This window comes from Leptonotus elevatus, chromosome 17 (assembly GCF_054856555.1).
Source record: "Leptonotus elevatus isolate MCC_2025b chromosome 17, RoL_Lele_1.0, whole genome shotgun sequence".
Taxonomy (NCBI): Eukaryota; Metazoa; Chordata; class Actinopteri; order Syngnathiformes; family Syngnathidae; genus Leptonotus; species Leptonotus elevatus.
The window spans coordinates 10,532,215-10,555,614 of NC_141255.1; the positions used below are offsets into that span (position 1 = coordinate 10,532,215).

A 23,400-nucleotide genomic window follows, 5' to 3' on the forward strand; every position below is an offset into this window, starting at 1 on the left:
AAGGTCATGAGACGGCCCCTTGGAATCCGACACACCTTGTTTCCTGTGTCACTCAATGTTAAGCATTATACGTATTCACTTTGATCATGTGCAGAGCAAGTGTCGAGCATGTCAATTATTCAGTGCTGGGGACTTTTGAGGCCACTCGCTTTTTCATACATGACAAATTATTATTATAATTTTTTTTTTTACAGTTTCAAGAGTCCCCCGTCACCTTTCAAAGACTGACAGGTGCATGTTTTTGAGAGAACTTGTTGAAAAGTGTTGGAAACAAAGACAGTTCTAGGGACAGTTTCAAACGTCCCCATGGACACCAAAAAAAATAAAAAATCAATATCAAAATATACCAATAACAGAAAAAAAAGAAAAAAAAAAAAAGAGGGGCCACACGGGGTGACAACAAGTACCAAAATGTAAGTAAATAAATAAATCAAAAATCCTACATGAATTTACTTTCTGGACCTGAATTTACCACCTCTGGTAGTTTGGTACCCAATTTGACTGATAATTTGCCCATTAACTTTTTCAATACAAGTATTGACAAACAACAGGAGGCACTTTTAATTGTTCTAGCAGAGTCATAGTTTTTGTCTCAAAACCCCGCAAACAGTCACATTTATGCAAATGTGCGATGACAGTGTGCCAAAAAGCTCTCCGGAATGAAACCTACCATTAGTGCAATAATTGCATTTCTGTCTGAAAGCTGATTAGATAAAAAGCCTCGGAAACAAGGAGACAGCAGCACAGTGACGAGCGAGCGCAAAGGAGGGCGCTGGCGAGGCTCAAAAAAGAAGGCATGAAAAATGGAAGACAAAAGCAGATTAGCGACATGCTGAAAGAGGAGAGCGAGACAAGCGAGTGACGATAATGAATGTTGCCGCTCATTGTGGCTCGCTCGGATTCTGACCGTCCATTGTCCGACTATTCCTCTTTAAATAATACAGATCAAATGGAAAAGCTCTCCTCGCCCGCGTCCATTAAGCCAAATCGTACTCTGTTCTGGAAGAAAAATGTCGTTAATGATTCATGAAGCGGCTCCCATTACTATCAAACAGACTGGCAGAGGAGCAGCGCTATACAGCCAGGGAAAACATTTTTAATGTTGAAGTATTTAAAAAAAAAAAAAGACAATATCCCCCCATGGAATACAATGTAAAACATAAATAATGATAGTTTCATGAAATCTATCTACAGTTGAGAACAAAAATATCACCCTACAATATTTTATTTAATTAAAAACAATTATGAAATAATTAAACAAAAAAAGATACTTCACTTTTTTTTTCTTCAACTCAAATCAATGGACATTGTCCTGCTCCTTTTGGTGTGCTTTCCTTGTGGCCACCGGGGGGCAGTAATAATAGACATAATGCACAATATGAATGGGGCCGGTCTCATTTCCTCATCTTTCTTTGCAGAGGATACATTTTTTTATTTTTGAAATCATTTCATCTGTCTACATGTTTTGTCAACACCTCATATCTTAAAAAAGTCTTTCAGTCTAACACCATCTTTTTTTTTTTTTTTACATTCTTAAGCCCCAACATCATCCACATGTCAGTTGACAGTACACATGCATATTACCCAAGCAGGCATTTGATCCTGACAAACGCGAGCGCACACTGCCCCCCCCCCCCCCCCCAGGGGATATTTATCAACACCAGGCATTATGGCTGAACTTATCTGGCGTTTCGCATTGAGTTAAGGCCAATTATCCTGCAGGAAGTGAGCAGAGCCATGGTAAGAGAGAACCGGCTTATAAGAGGAGCACACAAACACACATACAGAATGGAGCCCGACAGCGATGATTATTACAGAAAACCACTTCCCTACACCATCACACCAACGTGAACTCCACTTCGAGACGAAAAATAAAACGAAACAGAACTCTGCGCAGCCTGTGGCGAAGTAAACAAAGGCATTATTTTACTTTTGAGCTAATATAGAAGTTGTTTTTTTGAAACAGTTACGCTGCACTGGAATTCTTGCTTTGTATTATTCCGCAAATTCTACTCATTACGCATTTCTCCTTTTTCAGTATTCAAAATGCTCCCCTCATTCAGGACATCATGGGAACTACTTTTGATAAAGTCCTACTTTTCGCGCAATTCCACATTTTACAGGAAAATAATCTGCTTCGAAATGAACGGAGGTATTTCCACAATCAACCAGGTATGCTGTATACAGTTATTTTGACAACAACACGTTTGTGACATGACGAGTGGATTCTGCATTCTGTGCAGATCCGGTCAAAATGTTTCGTCTACAGGACACAAGCAAAGCATCTTCCCTCCCTGCCACAGGTTGGAATCCCCAGGCAGAGTTGAAGAAATGAGACACCAATGATAAAAACATTGTTTTGCTTTCCCCGAAGGTGACAAAGATAAAAGCGACGCGGCAATGGATAGAGTGACGAGGCCGTCACTGCAGATTTTGATGTTCACGTGAAATGAATTGCCAGAGGGGGGGGGAAACCGTTTTTGCGTTCTAAGATATGATAAGACGTAAAGGCCGAGCGCTGTCGGTGTGTATACAATATTTGTGGACAAGCACCAATGAGTTCAAAATGGGACGGGGGAAAAAAAATAACAAAGCTGGGAAACACATTTAAAAAGGTATGTGATCCTGAACGTATGGCTTTTTTTTAGTTTTCGGCTCTCTCACCATTGTGTCTGGGTGTCACCTTCTGCCATGAAAGCATGCCAAGGAAAACAGACACTAATCCCTCCCTTGACTCGGCCCTGGGTTTATGATTTCCAAATTCTCCTGTCTCAAGGTCGCTACCATCCATGGTCAGACAGACAGAGGGAGAAAAAAAAAACGATATCGAGTGGGAGGTGGCTTGCAAACTCAAGAATGCAAGAAACCTTAACAAGGCTGTCAAATTAATTTTCATCACTTGCCACATTGTTGTCGTCGTGTTTCATATAACACAGCTGCATTTCATTGTAGATACTGTATATTTTTACTAAATCAAATCATTGAAAATTGTTTGGGGTTTTTTTACGTCAAAGAATTGTAGTTTTGAAAATGCTTGTAATATCTCGAAAGAGTGAAGCAAAGTTGCGATTTTCATACAGAATCTCTATCTCTCAGTTGACGGTCCCCAATCATGTACGTATCTTCGTACAAGTCTTGCTCAATTAATCGAATTATAATGCATGGGACTGAAGTGAAAAAAAACAAAAACTAATGGATATAGGCTGGATTCAATTAACTCATTCACTGAAGCAACCCCCTTCGCTCCCGGCTGTTTTACTGGATTTTGCAAGGCCCACAGAATATTGTCTTCTATTGCTATAAAAACATGGGACTTACCAAAAGAAAGACCAGAGGCTCTTTCATCAGAAAAAAATGTGTATTTGTTTCCATTTTGCAGCAATTAGCCAAGTTTCATCATTGTTAAACAGATTTTGTTTAAAACACTGGGGAGAAGAGCCTTTTTGCAACATGGCCCTGGTTGATCTCTTATACTCTGCTGCCACCTGCTGGCCGTTTTTATAATAACTACCATTGCTTGAAACGCTCTGTTCAGTTCAGAGGCTGCATCAAAGCCTTCTGTATGCTCTAGCATGAAAAACAAAACGAAAAACAGAAAAAAAATGTTTTGGGGACCATGGCAATATTCAAAATAGAACGTTTTATACATTTTTGGAAACAAACGAGTTAAAGAGGAAAAAAAGGAGGACACGCATTGCTGGGGGCTCCCCATCTTCCAGGCAGACAGGAAACACTTTGTATGCACTGCGCAATACTCACACTAGACACCATTAGAGAATAGATATATTTCAGATTTTTATTTTTGTAAACAATGCCTTTGTGTGACAGGAAGACATGAAACCCCAATGGGGCTCCATTGGATGACGTGGTACCTCAAGGCAAGCAGTTTGTGCCTTGAGGTTCAGGTCGTCCGTCCTGACGACAAATGATCAGTGTCTGACCTCCCGCTGCAGCCATTTTACACTTCAACTCGATTCATTGCAGTGCTAACAAATAAGCGTTTTTGCATCAAACGCCACACCTCTCAGGAGAGAGAAGCCATGTGAGTACGCAGCACAATTAACACAGGGGGGAAGGGGGTGTGGGGGGTTTATTTACATGCAAAACTCCTGCTGTGAGTAGTAGCCCAACAGTCTCTCAGAGATTTGCCGTTTTATGTCTGCGTGTGGCATGTTCAAAAGCAGTGTTTTCTTCAAAGGAAACAAAAGAACAAGCTCTGCCGGAAAATCAATGCTAGCCTAGCAGACTAGGAAAAGTGTGGCTAACACAGGCTGTCATAGAGGTCAGGGGAAATATTCCGTCGAGAACGCTCGTCTGTTTGTGAAAATTAACTGATTTCCCTCAAAACAATGCCATCAGCGTGAAACTGTCATTATAAAACTTTCATGAAAACTTGACTGTTGCCTGAAACGCCCGATTTCTTTGTAAAAATTTTGTTTTTCTCCTGCCAGAAAGTTTAACAGCAGCTTGTTGAGAAAGAACAGATGAGAAACCAACATATGACTCAACTTAAGCATTCTGACCCCCCCCCCCCCCGAAGGATAACCCTGAACGAGCCGCCTAAGAATATCTTTCCGATGGGAAAACAATTTATGTAGGCCAAGTCAGCGCAGTCCAGTATACAGCAAAGATTTCAGCTCATCCTCAGTGAGGTTTTTTTTTCCTTTCTGATTGATCGCCTCATCTGGCTCAACAGGTGTCTGCTCCCTTGCTCTCATGGAACCCGTATTTATAATCGTGCCATGAATGATGTTCTACAAAATGAACAAAAATAGACAAGCTGGATATTAGAGAGCTTGTGGTTTTGTCCTTTTTTGGTGGATTAAAAGAGTACGCAGCATTCGGTCAGATAATTCCACATCTCAGAGGTCAGGGACAAAATTCAGTTCCCATTTTAACACAGATGGGGGAACTTCACAGTGTCATGTTTCGTTTTTGTAGGGGCTGGGTTTTTGTTTATTATGGGTGTTTTTGTCTGTTGGTGTTTTTGTCTCGTTTTCCTGGTTTCTTCTCATATCTCATTACGTCTTACCACGTCCGCAATCGTGTGTCTGCCCAATCAGTGCCCTCAGCCACTTGTGGTCTCTCAGGTGTGTCTCATTAGTGTTGGTGTATTTAGCTCTGTTTGTTTGTCCTATCGGTGTGGAAGTTCGTGCGTCTAGTCTTCGTATCAGCCAAGTCGTCACCGCTAAATCACGATCATCACCTCAGCTAACCAAGCCGACCTCGTCACAGTCAAGTCGACCTCGTTCTGCTAGTCTTCTTACGTCATGGCGACCAGTCTACTCTCGGCCCGCCCCGGCATGGCGACCAGCCCACTCTCGGCCCGCCCCGGCATGGCGACCAGTCTCACTCTCGGCCCGCCCCGGCATGGCGATCTGCCCAATCTCGGCCCGCCCCGGCATGGCGACCAGCCCACTCTCGGCCCACCCCGGCATGGTGACCAGTCAACTCTCGCCCCGCCCCGACATGGCGACCAGTCCACTCTCGCCCCGCCCCGGCATGGCGACTATTCCACTTTCGTCCCGTTTGACTGCTCACGTTTCCCACTATGTGTTATTAATGTTAGTCTTCGTAACAGCCAAGGCTCCTTCATCCTCACCGCCAAGCAGCCTTCGTCGTCACTGCTAAATCACGATCATCACACCTCAGCTAACCAAGCCGACCTCGTCACAGCCAAGCCGACCTCATTCTGCTAGTCTTCTTACGTCATGGCGACCAGTCTACTCTCGCCCCGCCCCGGCATGGCGACCAGTCCACTCTCGCCCGCCCGCCCCGGCGACCAGTCCACTTTCACCGCCCCGGCACGGCGACCAGTCCATTCTCATCCCGCCCGGCATGGCGACCAGTCCACTCTCGTCCCGCATGTTTGACTGCTCACCTTTCCCACTATGTGTTATTAATGTTAGTCTCCTTCGTCCTCACCGCCAAGCAGCCTTTGTTGTCACCGCTAAATCACGATCATCACCTCAGCTAACAGTCAACGTTCTGCCAGTCTTCTTACGGTCCGCTCTCGCCCCACCCCCGCCATGGCGACCAGTCCACGCTCACCCCGCCCCGGCATGGCGACCAGTCCATTCTCGTCCCGCCCGGCATGGCGACCAGTCCGCTCTCGTCCCGCCCCGGCATGGCGACCAGTCCGCTCTCGCCCCGCCCCGCCCCGGCATGGCGATCAGTCTACGCTCACCCCGCCCCGGCATGGCGACCAGTCCATTCTCGTCCCGCCCGGCATGGCAACCAGTCCACTCTCGTCCCGCCCCGGCATGGCGACCAGTCCACTCTCGTCCCGCCCCGGCATGTTTGTTGTCACCGCTAAATCACGATCATCACCTCAGCTAACCAAGCCAACCTCGTCACAGCCAAGTTCTCCCCGTTCTGCCAGTTCCCTTGCTTTCCTGCATTTGAGTCCACCATCCTCCTACCAGTCACGTAGATTATGACACACAGAAGGCAAGCATCGTCAGGTATGATGAATGTTTGCCAAATACACTTGAATCGAAAAAGTCTGGGTGCAAACATGCTCTATACCAGAATGTCACCCATTAGCATCCTGGCAAAGTAATTAGGAACACAGAGAAGGGAGACATCCCAGACGGCTTGGGCTCAGACAAATGTATCTGCCTTAGCGCAGCTGCACACATTATTCGAACATTACAGAGCAATGGGTGTCCCGTCCACATCGAAATTGATGGTGAATCGTCTTTTGCTCTGTGACTTTGTCCATCTTTGTGACAGCTCCAAGCCTCTTCTGACATCCCGTCCAGAGACATTGATCAATAATAGATCGGGGATCGGATAGCAAGACCATTTTTAGATAGTAGAATGTTTTAGTCTTAGTCATTCTTGAGAGTTTTGGTTCATCTCTGACCTGCGACTGACTCGGACTAAGCTGATTTTTGTGTCTGTAAACAAAGAGCTGAACTTGCCAAAAAAAAAGCTCCAGTTTGTCTCACCAGTTCAAAAGGAACATTCTACCACATTTTTTTTACTGTCATTAATTTTCCTTTTGCACCCAATCCAGGGTTACCAACAACTTTGTCCCCTTGTGTGTGTGTGTGTGTGTGTGCGCGCGCGCGCGCATCTAAGTCTTGCCAATGAGGGATTTACCGACCCCGAATAAAATAGAAAGACACGCGGGTGAATTTAGAAATATCTGACAGCTGACAGTTCCAGGAATGATATCAGGGTGACGAAAGAAGTGTTATTTCATAGTAGCACTCGTTGTGTTCGCTCTAAAATCATCCTTACAGGCCTCCAGTAAACGTGGGCACGAAGCCCTTTAGCTTCCAGGCGTCGAGGTATTGATTTGAGGAAGGCCTTTATTTTCTACTGCACAGTTCTGCTTGGCTTAAGCTCTACTCGCCTTAGCTTTTCCAAATGTAAATAGTATCACAAAAACTGTAAAAAACAAAACAAAAACAAAAACATCCCACATTGAACACCGCCGCACGTGGTAAGAAACAACACTGGAGGAGAACGATGAACTGCTCTATTTCCTTTTCGTTGGTAAGGATTTTATCCAGGAGAAGCAAGAAAATGGACCATTGTGATGGGAACACAAACAGTTCTGGAGACCGTTAGAAGCTTCCTCTGGAACACAGTCTCATAAAACACATTTATGACATTTATGTTTCAGTTACATCGACAATCTGGGTTAGGATTTTTTGGAATTCCTGACTGAATAGCAACTAGAACGAGTTCACGGCACTAGCAAATAGGAGACATAATATCTATGAGAGTGTATATTAGCTCCAACTAAGCTTGCCCCTCGCAAAATGATCTCAATTCTAAAGGGGTTCAAAGGCAGGCCCCATAAAACTCGACCTTTTCCCAGGGCCGAATCACTCTCCCCTTGTTGAGGTGCCTTCCATTCTCAACATAACCGTTTTACAAGTCCGTCTTGTCACTGCCGCTTGTATCCTCCGTCATTAAACATGTATGGCTACACACCATAAAGTCACTATCAGGGAAGCGGTAACCAATGAGAGGATCCGACTTTTTCTTTCATACAGCATCATCATCTTTTTAAAATATGTTCGTGTTTGTCCATCTGATTCTTTTGAATGGAAATTTTGACTTTCTGGATTGCTCAGCCGTTTTTATCCATCTCAGGGGGCGGCCATTTGTTGCTGTCGACTGAAGATGACATCAGTGTTGCTCAGGCAACAACCAATTAGAGCTCAGCTGTTTTGTAATTGGTTGTTACCTGAGACCTGAGCAACATTGATGCCATTTTCAGTCGACAGCGAGTGGCAAAATGGCCCCTGAGATAGATAAAAACGGCTGTATTTTGCTGCTTATCTCATAGTCCACCAACACAATATTAACCAGAATACCATATTTAGACTAGCTTTTACACAGAACCGCCACGATCAGTGCAGTCTGGATTTGAACAATTTGCTTCACTATTTGACAAAAAATAATGGACTGAGAATTTTTTTTTTTAATGCAAAATAATCTCAAATAGAGCAAACATTTTTGAAATGAGATCGATGGTGAGCTGGAAAGCTGTTGCCCAATCTATTCTGACCAAACTGGGTAAGTGGGTCCCTGCTCCTTACTGAGGAATGTGATTCATCTCACCCTCTCCCTGCTGCACTACTTTACACTAATGGTGAAAAATAGACCTATCAAAAACATCCAGTCATTTTATCAACATCCCCCAAAATATCCAGTTATTGTTTGGGTGAACTGGGGGCGCGCACACACACACAAACCAATCATTTTGACAGAGTAAAGCCATAAATAGTAGGACAGTTCCAACTTTGTCGAAATGGGTACATTGCTCAAAGGAGAACACATACAATTTTGGAGAAGATACGATTAAAAGGTTTCAATTCGCCTATCAATTGTGAACCAGGATGGAGTCACATTTGTTGCATCTTTGCAAATCTGAGTTTTACAACAGTACACTATGGCAGATTAACAATATGCACAGAGTGTGTTATGCGATTAATTACAATTAAAAAATGGAATTGCCTGATATCCCTAATTTTTAATAATATTTTCTTCTTTTAAATTGTGCCAGGAGATTTAAATTTTTAATTGTAATTAATCACATGACTTCAATAGTTAACTCATGATTAATCACACATTTTATATGTTATAAATGTACAATAAAAAAAGTTTTTTCCCTAGGTTTTCATACTCTTGTTAACAAAAGTGGAAACAAATGTTAAACTAATAGAAATAGTTCAAATGACACACACCAACAAAGCTGGATTCTAACATTGTACACCAGTTACTCAAAGAAAACTTTAATCTGCTCATTTTAACTGTGTAGCCGTTGTATACAAAAGTCGTGAGCTTGGTTACGGAAATAATTCATTTTGTGAATCAATACCAAGTGTCGTAAAAACAGCACAACTGGGACCACGGTCCTCTTCCACAAAAGGTCTAGTTGCGTACAGTAGGCTTCAGCGCTGGTCTCTTACATACACTTGAGTAACCTAATTCATCACAACCTATAAACAACTTCATAAATCACAGAGTGAAGACGAAGGGACATTAGTGGTGGCGAATTACCCCGCGGCTAACATACAGCGGATCGGAATAACATTTCCACGGGCGCTGAGCAGGACAGAGACACTTTTTGCGGCAGTTTAGCACGTACAGTACATTTCGTCAACGTCATCCCGCAAATCAATGTGTACCGTGTGCCTGCCACAGGAAGTGCATTAGCATGGCGGTGCCACGGCGGGAGTGGAGAGCAAAAGCTGCCCAGACGGCGTCGAGGCAGGGCAGCGCCAGCGTTACCACCAACCTCTTGCCGTCTGGCAGCCGAAGATCAAAAGCGGGAGCTGAGACAATCCCCGCGACTCCTGTGATGGGAACGCTTAGCTAACTTTCCTTTCCATTTCATCCAACGGTCATCTATGATTGGGGTCAGTTTTGAAAAAAAATGTGTTTGGAGATGTGTATAAGGGTCAAGTATCACCTTCACGTGAGCAAAAAAAAGATTATCAAGCTTTTCAACCCGGCACAAGAAGCAGTGATGAGTGAGTAACACGAGTACAACAAAGAAGATGAAATCGAAAATGGAGCACCTCTTCTTTGCCACTGACCACTTGATCCCAATTCCCCTTTGTAAGACACTTCTAATGGAACAAGAGTTGCGGTTTGAGCAGACTAAAAACATAATAGTTCGCTTATAATGAGTGCGGGTAAATGAGGGTGCTCCAGGGGAGAGGTTGCTGGGTTGTGAGTGGGTTCAGAGACACCATGGCATTTAAATGTGACGCCGCAAGCGGCAGGAAATGTGCATGTCGCGTCTCATTGTTTTCACTAACATACAGTATGGGAACACGTGCCGCATAAATAGCGGAGTGATGCAAAATTGAATTGCATCCAACTGCTGACAGGTTTGTAATGGGCCAGCATAGAAGTACAGGTACTCGTTTAAACTTGGTCCTAAAGTAAATAGTAGAGACGTTGAAATATACTTAAGTACAAAAAGTAGCCCGCCCATATCAATAAGCGGACAATTCATTTGCAGACAAAATAATAAATAAATAAATCGGTTACATTTGTGTCGCAATTGTTTTTTTTTCTAAACCAATGCTAATGCTATCTCAACATTGTTAGCAAACAAAATTAGCTAAAACTGCTATCGCTAACAACTGAAAAAAAAAACCTTTTGATCGGCAGGAGCTTGTGAATTAAAGGCAAGTGAAAAATGACTTTGCCAATTATGTTCTTTGGCTAAACATATCCGAACTGTGCCGCTGTAATTTGCAGAATTGCGCATTCTGAAGCATGTAGTGTAAATCTAACCGAAATTTAACGATGAAGGCAAACTGTATAATAAAAATGATTGCCAGTATTAAATCTATCCATTAACAGTTTATGTGTTTTACAATCTTTTCAAAACGCCCCCCCCACCCCCCATGTAATCAAATGTATATATATATATATATATATATATATATATATATATATATATATATATATATATATATATATATATATATATCTTTCAGTCATATATGTTCATGTAGAAGAAAAGAAACTTGATTTGTAGAAAATTAGCTTCGCTCTAAAATGGGTTGCTGCTAGAATTCTTACAAACGCATGTGACTGTCAATTGGACAACTACAAACCGTTTGAAATCATGAAGACATGTATAATATGTCTCCTTTCGTCTTTTCAGCATGACCCAAAGATATTCACAAGCTTACTTGGACCTCTGACAATAAATAAATCAGGACAGAGGTTGAAGATGACAAATAGCAGGAAGCAAAAGAAGGTGAAAAAGTGCAGAGTCACCGCCTGTCCTGAGATATCGCTTTCACGCAGATGCTAAACTGGGACTGATTTGGAGGTAAACAATTTGACTTTGGAGGGATTACACTTTGTGCTTGCTGGAGCTAAAAATCCATCTCCGATCCCGGAGTTTCAGCCACAGGGCATCTAGGGTGTCACTGGGATTAGAGCTCAAGGACGTCAAGATCTTTCCATGCCTGCTGATGAAAATGGACTTGTTGTGCGACTGGAATAATACATTTTATTATGAGTTCCTGGCCGGCATTTTGGAAGAGTGGTTGAGACATTACAGGTATGGACCCTTTCCCCGTTTTGCTTTGGTAGGACTACTTTGACACTCCTTGTTAGAGAGTGAGCCAAGTTAAGCATGAACATCATCCTCTGCCTGGGAGTCTGATGAGCAGGTCTAGAGGCTCCTCTGGGTGGCCACAATCCTGAATCCAGTGGAGAATTACTAATAGGATTGCTTCTGCTGGGTCGCTATCACTGAACCACAAAAGAAACTTCAGAGAGACAAACGTCTGCTGCGCCGCACTGCAGGGTCGGGGTCACTCGACTTTCATGTGAAGCCAACAGAACAAGACATGAATCATTTTTTTCTATTCCCACTGTAACGATATGAACAATGACACATGAGTATCATCTTTTATCCGTACACCTTATTTTGGATCCGCAGCCTGAATTGAAACAAAGCAAAATATGCATTTATCCTTTTTCCTGTGTGAATCCTTTTATCCTGTAAATTCTGGTAATGTCTAATATTCTTTGTTACTATCAGTGCTACCACCTGTGAGTCCAAGATTTTTACCAAATCACCTTCCAAGCCTAGCTTGGCAAGTCATGGTTGGAGATTATTATTATTAGGGTTGTGCCCCCCCCCCTCCAAAAAAAATCGATTCTCATAAGAATCGAGAGTCTCATTTAGTACGATTCAGAATCGATTTTAAATGTCCCAAAATAGATTTGATTTAAATTATTTTATACTGTCTTGCCTTTGTCTGTGTGTGCCTTCATTTGGAGCGCTGTTCATGTAGTACCCAGTTTGGCCACTGAGGGACAGTGGTTCCACACGGTCTAATACATTGTTAAGTTGTAGCCACATTAGAGAGTAGAAGGAAAAAGTCACGATCAAGTCATTCCAATAATTTTTTTTCAGCATGGAGCCGTTCTTTTGAGTGATAAAAGTGCCGCGAGTAGCGTGCTCATTAGCATGAGCGAGTCAGACTGGAGTAGATCATTACAATTCCTTGCACATCTATAGATTGAAGCAAAAATCATTGTCAATCAAATCATTTTGAATCAAAAATCGATCATCGATCCTGAATCGAATCGCAGACCCAAAAATTGGAATAGAATCGTGAGACATTCAAAGATTCCCACCCTTAATTAATATTATTATTATTTTTAATTAATTTATTTATTTTAACTTAACATTGACGTTTGGGAAGCAATCCAGAAGCCCAACTGTTTGTATACAAGCCCTTATGAAGTTCGGCATCTAATATAAACTAAAATGTCCTGCAAAAAACTAAAACTAAAATGCATTTTTATGCAGACAAAAATTAATTAGAGCTGTAAAGTGTCATTTATTATTTTGAAAGCGTAACTGCACATCTCATATGGTATCGCCAGAGAATGAAGCATCATCAGTTATTTGTGGAAAAAAAATATACAAGATTATATTTCATAATAATGAATAGGGATGTTAACCTGGCAATAGCCAAATTGATATTGTGATTCACTCTAGGGAGTTGTCCACAATATCAATCTGGGACTGCTCCACGGTGATTTGCTCAGGAAAGGCGGGACATTCTGTATAATACCTCGAGCTGATTGGACGATGCGCCATTGCGCACGTTTTGTTTTGACCAATCACGGCCACGGAGGAAAATGTCGTCTTCGTTCTCGGGGGAAAAAGCACTAACATCTTTACCAGCTAAAAATGTAAGAACAGAAATAATTGCAGTGTCCATTCGCCCATGTCAGATTTGCTTGTTTGTTCTGGCGTCGGTGCGAGCTTCCTGGTTTCGTCACAGCTGCATATCCCGACACAAACACAATGTCACTCTGTGATTGGTGGAAATCAACGGGCTTGGTACAAGATGTATTCTCGGGAGTTTGTGAACTCACAAATATCGCGAGAATTCAGCTTGCAGAGCAAGGTTAAATGGATGGATGGATGGATAAAAAAAAGTAGCCATCAGAGGGTGCTAAACTGCACAAATGGAAATCAATCCGACTTTAACAGATGTGCTCCTTTTAATATCGTGACATGACGACGACGATATTGTGGCAGTTTCAATACTGCGATATTGCCCTTATCGTTACATCCCTAATTATGAAATGTGTATTGATATTCAAAAGTGTACATAGTATTTTAGAATTGATTAAAATGTACTTTTACAGATAAAGGCATCCCCTCCAATAAACACTTGGTCCCATTGCCTTTTGTGTAAATAATTCCACTTGATCTGTACTGTAATATGGTCATGTTGTTTATGCAATATTTCTTTCATTAAACTTTTTTTCACCCACAAAAGTGTAAAACTAAAGTATAATAAAAAGGCTGACAAATACGGTAAAGCCTGATAAATGCCTTACTTTGAATAAAAGCTTGGTTGCCTCAGAAACAGTGTACAGGTTTAGCTTTGTTTGACTTGGCATCGTCTGTATTAACTCATTCACTGCCATTGACAGCTATAGACTTTTTAAAAAATCATTATAACTATTTCTATTAGTTTAACATTTTTTTTGTTAGCAAGAGTATGAAAACCTAGAATTTTTTGGGGGGTATATTTAAAACAGATATAAAAGTTGTGATTAATCGTGAGCTAACTAGTTAAGTCATGTGATTAATTACGATTACAAATTGTAATCGCCTGATGCCCCTAATTATTAATAATCTTTTCTTTTAAAAAAACAAACACATTTTTTGTTGAATTTTTAATCATCTTTTTATTTTATTTTAAGAAAAGATTACAAAATTAGGGGCACCTAAGCGATTACATTTTTTTTCGCATGACTTCACTAGTTAACTCACGATTAATCACACATTTTACATCTGTTCTAATACAATAAAAAATTCTAGGTTTTTATACTCTTGTTAACAAAAGTGGGAAAAAATGTTAAACTAATAGAAATAGTTCAAATGAATTTTTGACGTCTATAGCCGTCAATGGCAGTAAATTAGTTATTATATTTTTTTAATCAAGAATCATTATTTACGCTAATTAGAAACCACCTATTACAAGCCAAAGTATTTTAAAAAAGTTATTCATAATGCATGTGAAACTACATATTACTTGTTCAGAAATAAATCAACAATGTTGCTGACTATCCAATAAACATTTAAGTGTAAATCATTTCCTGACTTGTGCCTTCTCTCATTACCGTATAAAATAAACCAGTTTAAGGCAATTCTCCATTCTGTTAGTGGTACACGAGCCCACTGGGAGCGAGTCTTCAGGAAACTCATATGAGCCTGACAGTGCGAATTGCCATTATCCCTTGAAAGGAGTGAACCTCCGGGTTGTTCAAGACTATGGAAAAAAAAACTTCCAGTCAATCGGCTGTCCTTGAGAAATGTTCGGTCTTTCGGAACAAATATGATACACATGAATTATTCAGCTTCGGGCCTAAGCATATGGCTTATAGCTCGTATGAATTTCAGCACGGGGGCGTCGCTTCCCGCCTCTGCTGGTGGTCCGACACAAGGAGCGCACCTTTCCATAAATGCATAATACATTTAACACTAACCCAACTAAAAGCACATCTTCTGTATAATCCAGTAGCCGTCTGGGTGTTTACCTGCTAAAAGCACAACATTTAAATCCGTTAAGTAAGAGGGTTTCAAAGTATGGCATGGTGAGAATGTAAAATTAATTAATAAAGTTAAGACTGCCACTTATATTTCAAAATTGGAAGCAAGCCTTGAACTTTCTGCACGTCACTCATTTCTTGCTTCATTTCTCTTTCAGTTTCCACTTAAAGACATTTAAAAACGTCGTCAGACTAACATCTCCTGGATGCCAAATCTGGCGCATGACAAATAATTTAAAAGTCCCTTTGCAAGGGAGTGCGCAAGTTCTTAGTTTTTTGCGTTTGAGAGTGTGTGAGGGTGGAGGAGAGAAAACGGGGAGGACGACAGACGAGACAGGGAGTGCAAAGCCCGGTGGGACGCTGTATATAGCCGGCAACTGTGAGGGAAAGACTCCATTCATGCATACTGAACGAGTATCAGGCTGTCTAACAGGCCTCTCTCTCTCTCTCTTTCTGTATTCAAACACATTTACAAAATCCCATCTTTGCTGGTCACTGACAGGCTTGGGGAGGGCCGGACGCCGTTACGTAATAAGATTGAAAAAAATGTTTTAACTGTATTCCATTACAGTTCTGGAAAAAACATGTAATCAGGTTACAGGTACATTTGTTAAAAATGGGGATTACAATTACGATGAGAGAGAGAGCGCGAGAAAGACAGAGCGGGGAGGTGGGAACGAACAAACTGACTAGTCGTGTCCTCCACAGCGCTGGTAGTTTGAAAAAGCTTCACGGACGGGAGGAGGAAATGGCGACCGGTATTCGCTGGAACTTACTCTGAGCGAAAGTTTGAGCAGAGAGTCCAGCGGCATGCTACGCGCTGTAGCTTCTTGCTAGCTAGCCCGCTAGCCTACAACCATAATGCGAGTTACACCTGCCAAACAAATCTTCCTCCCACCAATTCACTATTTAAACATCATACACAACATCTTGCTTTCAGTGACAGTTCGAAAACAGCATATGGCCTTCAATCAATCAATCGCCTACATGCTTTTTAATTACACAAGTATTTTTGCTATTTGTAGGCTGCCCGGGTCCCCATCACCCGCAAATAGCAGGGGCACATTGTATAGAATATATATTATGGTGATATTTATTTACATTTTGTCTTCATGAGCATACTCAATATTGGAGTAATCCAGTTACATTACTTTAATATTATGGTACTTGGATTGTGTTAGTAACTAAATTTTTTAGCAGGTAACTTGTAACTGTAATGGATTACATTTTAAAAGTAACCCTCCCAACCCTGGTCACTGATGTGATATTTTATTGGACGATTAACACACGGACCAATAAATAAATATAGAATAGATTTTTGCTTGCCAAATTCATTTTTGAATACATGCGTGAGACGGGCACCGTTGCTGTATCAACATCACAGCGTAATGGCGGTTGTTTTTCCCATATCAAAACTCTGCTGTCACGCATATCAAAGGGTGAGGAAGAAAATCATCAACAATGACTAACAGCACGATGTTGGCGTCCGTGTGTTGACGCCATATACAACCATGCCCACTGCTCAATTACAGCAAGCTGTTACAGTTCACAGCATCGGCATGCCACCGTGATTGGCGGGGCGGATTAACGTGACTGACAGCGGCTCCAAACATGCCCAGCGGCGCGCCATCAACGCCCACGCTCGGACAGCTGCTCGGCCTGCCTTCCTCGCCGGCCGTCAGGTCGGCTGCCGTTTACACGTCGGCCTTTATTAGCTCGGCGAGGCCTCGCCGTCTGTTTCCGACTCAGAAGCTGTACAATGGGATTCGATGGGGCCCTCGAACATCTGTGGCCCTGCTTAGAGAAATTTAGTAGCTTCGCTAACTTCCATAGCATAAGTGAGTATGCTTGTTTTCCATATAATAAACATTCAGAAATGTGTTTTATTTAGTCTAGTATGCTATTTAATATTACTGATGAGCCTTAAGCGGGTTATTTGTGTTGAATCATTTAACAACTGAATACAGTCTTCTATGTAACATGGGTTCCTAATTGTGTGCCTGCTACATGCATGGTTTTGCTGCTTTATGATCATTTTGCCGCCATCTGTTGGCAAATATACGCTATTAGAACTTCCTTTCAGGGACAACGTTAGTTACTGTATCAATAATACTGTATCAAGAAAATACATTGTATACACCTTTATGTGCATAATTAGGCTAGTGTGTTAGCTGATGCTATTGACGGGCCTCATGTGAAGGTGGTTTGTTTGTTTCTAAATACGTCAAAAACTGAATACAATCGTCTATGTACCATGGGTTCATTACTGTGTGCATGGTGTTGGTGTTTTATGATCCTGTTTGTTTTAAGTGCTTTGCTTGGATTTTTGCTAATTTCGGTCCTCTCCAAATAGCCAGGGTACCCAGTACAGGACTCAAATTGTGTAAAATAACTTCAAGACTCGGCAATACTGTATAAAAAAAAAGAAGGAGAAAAAAAAAATATATATACAATTGTATACAGTTATATGCATCTTCAAACATCAAACTTTGTCAGTGAGCGGAGTGGCACTGCATGGATTTAAGTGCTGTATGCAAGAGCAGGCTTGAGGAGTAACGGAATACATACCGCCGTTACATAATCAGAAAAACATTTAACTATTCTATTACAGTTACAGGAAAAAACATGGAAAAATCTGATTACAGGTGCATTTATTAAGAACGGGGATTACAATTTCTACAATGAGAGGGAGAGCGAGACAGAGAGAGAGCGAGTGCGTACACGCGCGACTGGGACCGTTGCTACATGTCAGGGAGGTGGGAACGAACAAACTGACTAGTCGTGTCCTCCATACACGCGCAGTTTCAAAAAGCTTCACGGACGGGAGGAGGAAATGGCGACCGGTATTCACTGGAACTTACTTTGAGCGAAAGTTTTAGCTGAGAGTCCAGCGGCATGCTACGCGCTGTAGCTTCTTGCTAGCTAGCCCGCTAGCCTACAACCATAATGAGAGTTACACATTCCAAACAAATCTTCCTCCCACCAATTCACTACTTAAACATCATACACAACATATACACGGCTAAACTTGGAAACTGGGATAAAAGTTCATTTTGCAGTTGATGTCACGCAGTCATCCTTATTGGATCATCTATCGATCTAATCTAATTTATCAAACTGTGAGGTGTGGTTGCTTTCAGTGACAGTTTGAAAACAGCATATGGCCTTCAATCAATCAATCAATCAATCGCCTACTTGCTTTTTAATTACACTAGGATTTTTGCCATTTGCTACTTCAATATTATGGTACTTGGATTACGTGACTAACTACATTTTTTTAGCAGGTCACTTGTAACTGTAATGGATTACATTTTAAAAGTTACCCTCCCAACCCTGTGCAAGAGTGCATCACTCAGATGAAAAATCGGTAAAATCCTCATCTGTCAGACTGGTTGTGAACTCAGATTAGATGATATTTATGTCATAAAAGGCTGACTCGCACCGATATGTCAACCCGTCTTATTTTTATGGTCCCAGCATAATGATTCCCGGCTCTTTATTGATCACGCCATCGGTGAAGGGCTTTTTGTGCTTGGTCAGGATGTGCGCCACTTCAACTGATGCTTCCGTTGATGCGCTGGGATACTTTTGTCAGTTTAATAAACAGAGACTGTGGCTCTTGAAGAGTACTTTTCGGCTGTTTTACCTTCTCTTCCCGGAAGAAGTTGATGTGGAAATGCCCGTTACGCAGATCAGACACACGCTTGTCACTTATGTTTGTGAAACAAAAGTCTCGTTGGTAAGCTTAGCAAAGATGGGTAAGTATACGTTTGAGGTTAAATTTAAGTTGTGGTGGAAAAAGTTTTGAAAGGAAAGCAACATTTTTATATCACAAAAACAAGGCATGTGAACAGGGGTGTGTAGACTTTTTTTTTTTTTTTTTATTAACATTGTAGCTGACAAATGGTTAACACTATGCAAAGACGCCATACTAGTCCTCACCTCTATCGGTGTCAGAGAAACATGCACATGTGGTTGAATGCGTCACGCTCCAACGTGCTTCATTTGCAATGCATCAGCGCCTGCAAACTAACAAGCTGGCACGCAAGGGGTAACCGAGCAATAAGGGGGTTCATGGTCCAGCGGGTTTCTGAAATCAATCCGTTTCACAGAGCGGACGGATCTCAATGAAAAACAGGCCGTGGTGATGAGCGATGACGTTGCCATGACAACGCGGAGGCTGAGCGTGCAGCCCGGCTTTGGTTTCTTCAGGCGTGCGGCAGGCGGCGGCACCCAGACGGGTTGGATTTTTAACCTCTTAAGTGGCAGAAAGCAAGCGTCGGTGGTCTCAGATGAGATCATAGACGGGGATGGGAAGCGGACATGGGGGGGGAGGGGGAGGCATGTGAGGCGATACAGAAGGGGGAGGACTACTGTACAGGCAGTAAAACCTCCACCTCACAGTGCAGACATGGAAAATGAAATCGGTGGCAGTAGTTATTTGTCTTTTTTTAGTTTGTTACCATCACAATCCAGTCAGGGCCAACTACAGAAATGTGAAAGGGACAAATAAACACATTAACATACAGGAGACCATATAAAAACAATTTTTTTTTTTTTTTTTTTTTTTTTTAACCAAGGAGTCTTCAAATCATAACATTATGAGGGGGAAAAGTCATAATAAAGAATGAAATCGTAATGGTAAGGACGACAACATTTATTAAAAATGAATGTGGGAAATTTATGAGAATAAAGTTCTTGAGGCAAAAAGTCAGAATGTTATGAGAATAAGACAAAGACGTAAACTTACAAGGGTAAAATTGATAGTCATATTTTATGACTTGCATGTTGAATCATGATTTTATTCTATTAATAGCAATATGTTGTACTTTTGCAATTAAGGATGGGCGAGTATTGATACCAGGTATCTTATTTCAAAGTATTGGGTACGGGGGAGTTGATTACTCATTACTGGTAGCCGTCTGAAAAATAGTGGCACCGAACATCCCTACTTGCAATATTACAATGTTTCGCTCAAAATATTGTGGCAATTATTGTGATATTTTTACTTTCCTGTACTAAAATTACAACTTTGTTCTCATAACATCTTGCACCTAAAGTGGTAATTTTCATGAGTGAACTTGAAAATTCACACAAATGTAAATGCAACAGACTTGTTGTAATAGTCTGATTTGCTCTACAATATTTATGTAATCTGTAGTGACTATTTTTTTGCAATACAGTATTACAATTTTATGTGCAGAATATTCATACTTTATTCCTTCAATAGTACTTTATCCTGCTAGAATTACAGCATAAAGTTATATTGACAATATCAGAATTTCCACAAAAAATAAAAAAAAATTACTACATTATTGTAATACAATTCGGATTTTTTTTGTGAGTGCCCGATGATTAGAATATCCATATAATAATATGAATATATATTAACTTTAATTTTCTACCATAAATCTAATTTCGTAAAAATTCAACTTCATTTACCCTCCTGCAATTTTTAAGACACCGACAAACATTTGAACAGATTTTCTCGCATGTCCGGGCCACGCGAGTTTGTACAGGCTGCCTGCAGATTGGAGAGGCTGCGCGTGAGGGAAGAAGAGAGAGCAGGATGGCTACAACAATAGAATGAGCGTGGGGAGCCCACAGAAACACGACTGCTGGCACGAGCGCTTGCAAGCAAGTTCATTAAAGGGACAGTCTTGTACTTTGGGGCTTTTGGCCTCGGCATGGAGACACAAACTCATATCGCACTTTCGGTCACTGGAACAAAAGTGGAAAACTGAATGTAAATATATGCATACCGTTTTTCTACACACACAAAAATAATATTCATTAAAACTGTTTGTCTTGTGAACATAATAATCTTCTGTGTGAATAAATGCAGAATTATAAAGGTGAGTTGATTAGTTTGCCAAAAGAGGAAGTTGAGCCCAACTGTAAGCTGCTCCAATTTCATCAAACTGGAGAGGTATCTTAGCAACACCTCATACTGTATGTAGGCAGTGGAAGTTTGTCACCTATTGTCCGGGTTGTAATTTATGTGTAAATATTAGTTTAATTATATTACTACCGCTAGTTTTAACCACAATCAGGCATGCTGTCAAAATCGCAATGGTACCCCCGAGGTAGAAAAGAACAAAAATATATCAAAAGTAGTACAAAACTGAGCAATAGGTCACCTTGAAAGTGACATGCAACATTAATTACCGATAACTCAACTATTGCATCTAGTCAGTGGGGAAAAAAAGAAAGAAAATGAAGTGAACCACAACAAGCCTGCGTTTGGCATAGATAGATAGCCATGGCAGAAATAGTTAGCTTCTTGTGTGTGCATGCTTAAAAAAAAATTTGAAAGTATGTCAAGAATATTCAGGTCAATTTGTTGGCATTATGACCACAATAACATAAAAAAAAAAAAAAATCATTTTTTCTGTTGACTCATGATACATTTACATTATCATCAGTGGCAGTTTCTGGCATGTGCATTATGTGGGGCCGCACAGGGCTATGTTGCTACAAAATCGAGAGAAAAAAAACGATGTCAAATTCTAGCAAAATGTTCAAGGGACCTCCCAGAGTCATTAGCATCTCTTCAAAGGGTTAAATAAAAAAAAACGTCAACAAGTTAATAGCTACCTATTGTTTTCTACAGCAAATAAAGTTTTACAATTTTCAAGATATCTGAAATGTTCAACTTTTATTCAGTTTTAATTTCAAACAAAAACAGAAAGACGGTACATTGATTTCCCAGGGTCAGCAGCATCACTTAAAAAGTTAACTGAAAATGTAAATAATCTGTTCCCACAAGTTAACAGTTTTACATTGATCTATTTTTGAGCGTATGATTCAGCAAAATGGCTGATAATCAGCCAGGTCAATAATCGGTTTATCCCCAACAAAATCACATTTTCAAAAAATGAAATTGTTTCCTGTACATTATCATACATGATATTTCTCATTATTGCCATTCTAAAATCAGACATATTTTAATCTAATTAGAAGAAGACTGTTTAGTCATGGTTCACATTGGAATACAAAATCAGAACTAATTTGGGGGGGGGGGTGATCGAGTTCTCTACATATGTATTTTATTGAATCTCATCAGATATATTGTTGTACGTTTAAGGAACTTTTAGCTCTAGAGGATTCCCATCCAAACACAGAATATAATCTTGTACATGACTGGAGTTTTATTGGAAGTGTGAGAGAATCGACATAGCTCTTGATTGACCCCATTTTCTCTGCTAAAGCAGTGATTGTCGGAGTGTGGCTCCCTCTAGTGGTGCACGAAAGAATCAATGCCTAATAACATTTCAGTTGTATTTATGATTTTTTTTTTTCAATAATATGTTGCATATGCTAGCACTCGTCAAAACACGGTTGCGTTGGTAGAACACAAATGAAACATTATTTAAATACTTTTTAAGAATAAAAGTTGTGATGGTGGCAAGTGCAAGTAAGACAAATATTTTTCGAGGTGCTACTCGGCGCAAAAAGTTCGCGAAGCACTTGTTCAAGGAGATGCTAAAGAATGGGCGCGTCCTTACCCGGGCCGCCCTGGACGAGTAAGGATCCTCGAAAAGATTCCAGACGACCGGCTGCCACTTCCTCCACAGGCTGCCGGCACTCCCGTCCGCCGCCACGTCCTCGATGCCGAGCCGCTTGGCCACGTCGTCGTCCTCCTGCTCGCCGGTGTCCACGTTGAGCTCGAACACATCCAGCGCCTCCTCGGCGTCCCGGTGCTGCCGGTACGTCATCCAGCAGCACGGCTCTACGTCCGTCTCGTCGATGCCCCAAAAGGAGAGCTCCTCCTCGAACAGCGGTCCGCACACATCCGCCGGGCAGTGGAGCTTCCCGGTGCGGTAGTAGTTGAGCACGTAGGCGAAGACGCCCGGGTGGCGGTCGAAGAAGTACTCGTTGGTCCGCGCGTTGTACTCGATGAAGCCGGGGACTTGTTGCAGCTGATCCAGCACCGAGCCGATGTCCGAGTCGGAGGCGAGCAGGGCCAGGCGCGTCCCCGGCAGGGTTTTTAGGGTGCTTTTGTACGTCTCGTGCCTGGTGCCCCCGACGTTGAGGATTATCCTCTCGTTGTCGTCAAACTTGCCCATCGCTCTGGTTCAGACATGACTCGATGGAGAAGCGGGTGGAAGTTGGAGCGAGCCGGTGCGCGCGCACCCACGGTCCACGGTCCTGATGCTGGTCAGTCGAAAAGCTCCATCGGGGTTGGCCTTTTCGCCGGTCTCGCCCGTTTGACGCCCATGTGGGTTCCGGCGGAGGGGAAACGCACGGTGCCCATTGTTGTGGCACCGACTGAGACGACGGTGGCGTTTACGCGCGTCTCCTCCTCCTCCTCCTCCT

The 23,400-nt window shown here is 41.8% G+C and overlaps 1 protein-coding gene across 6 annotated transcripts in view; it reads right to left on the reverse strand.

Annotated features, from left to right (window-relative positions):
- Nucleotides 1-23,400, reverse strand: part of kcnc2 (potassium voltage-gated channel, Shaw-related subfamily, member 2) — a 43,650-nt gene extending 20,250 nt beyond the window's left edge. For all 6 annotated transcript variants that reach the window (XR_015090519.1, XM_086059494.1, XM_086059495.1 and 3 more), the window contains exon 1: nucleotides 22,590-23,400. Coding sequence is in view for 5 of the 6 variants with exons in the window: in XM_086059494.1 (XP_085915620.1) it covers nucleotides 22,590-23,150 (561 nt within the window). In the remaining variant the exon portion in view is untranslated. The remainder of the gene's footprint in view (nucleotides 1-22,589) is intronic.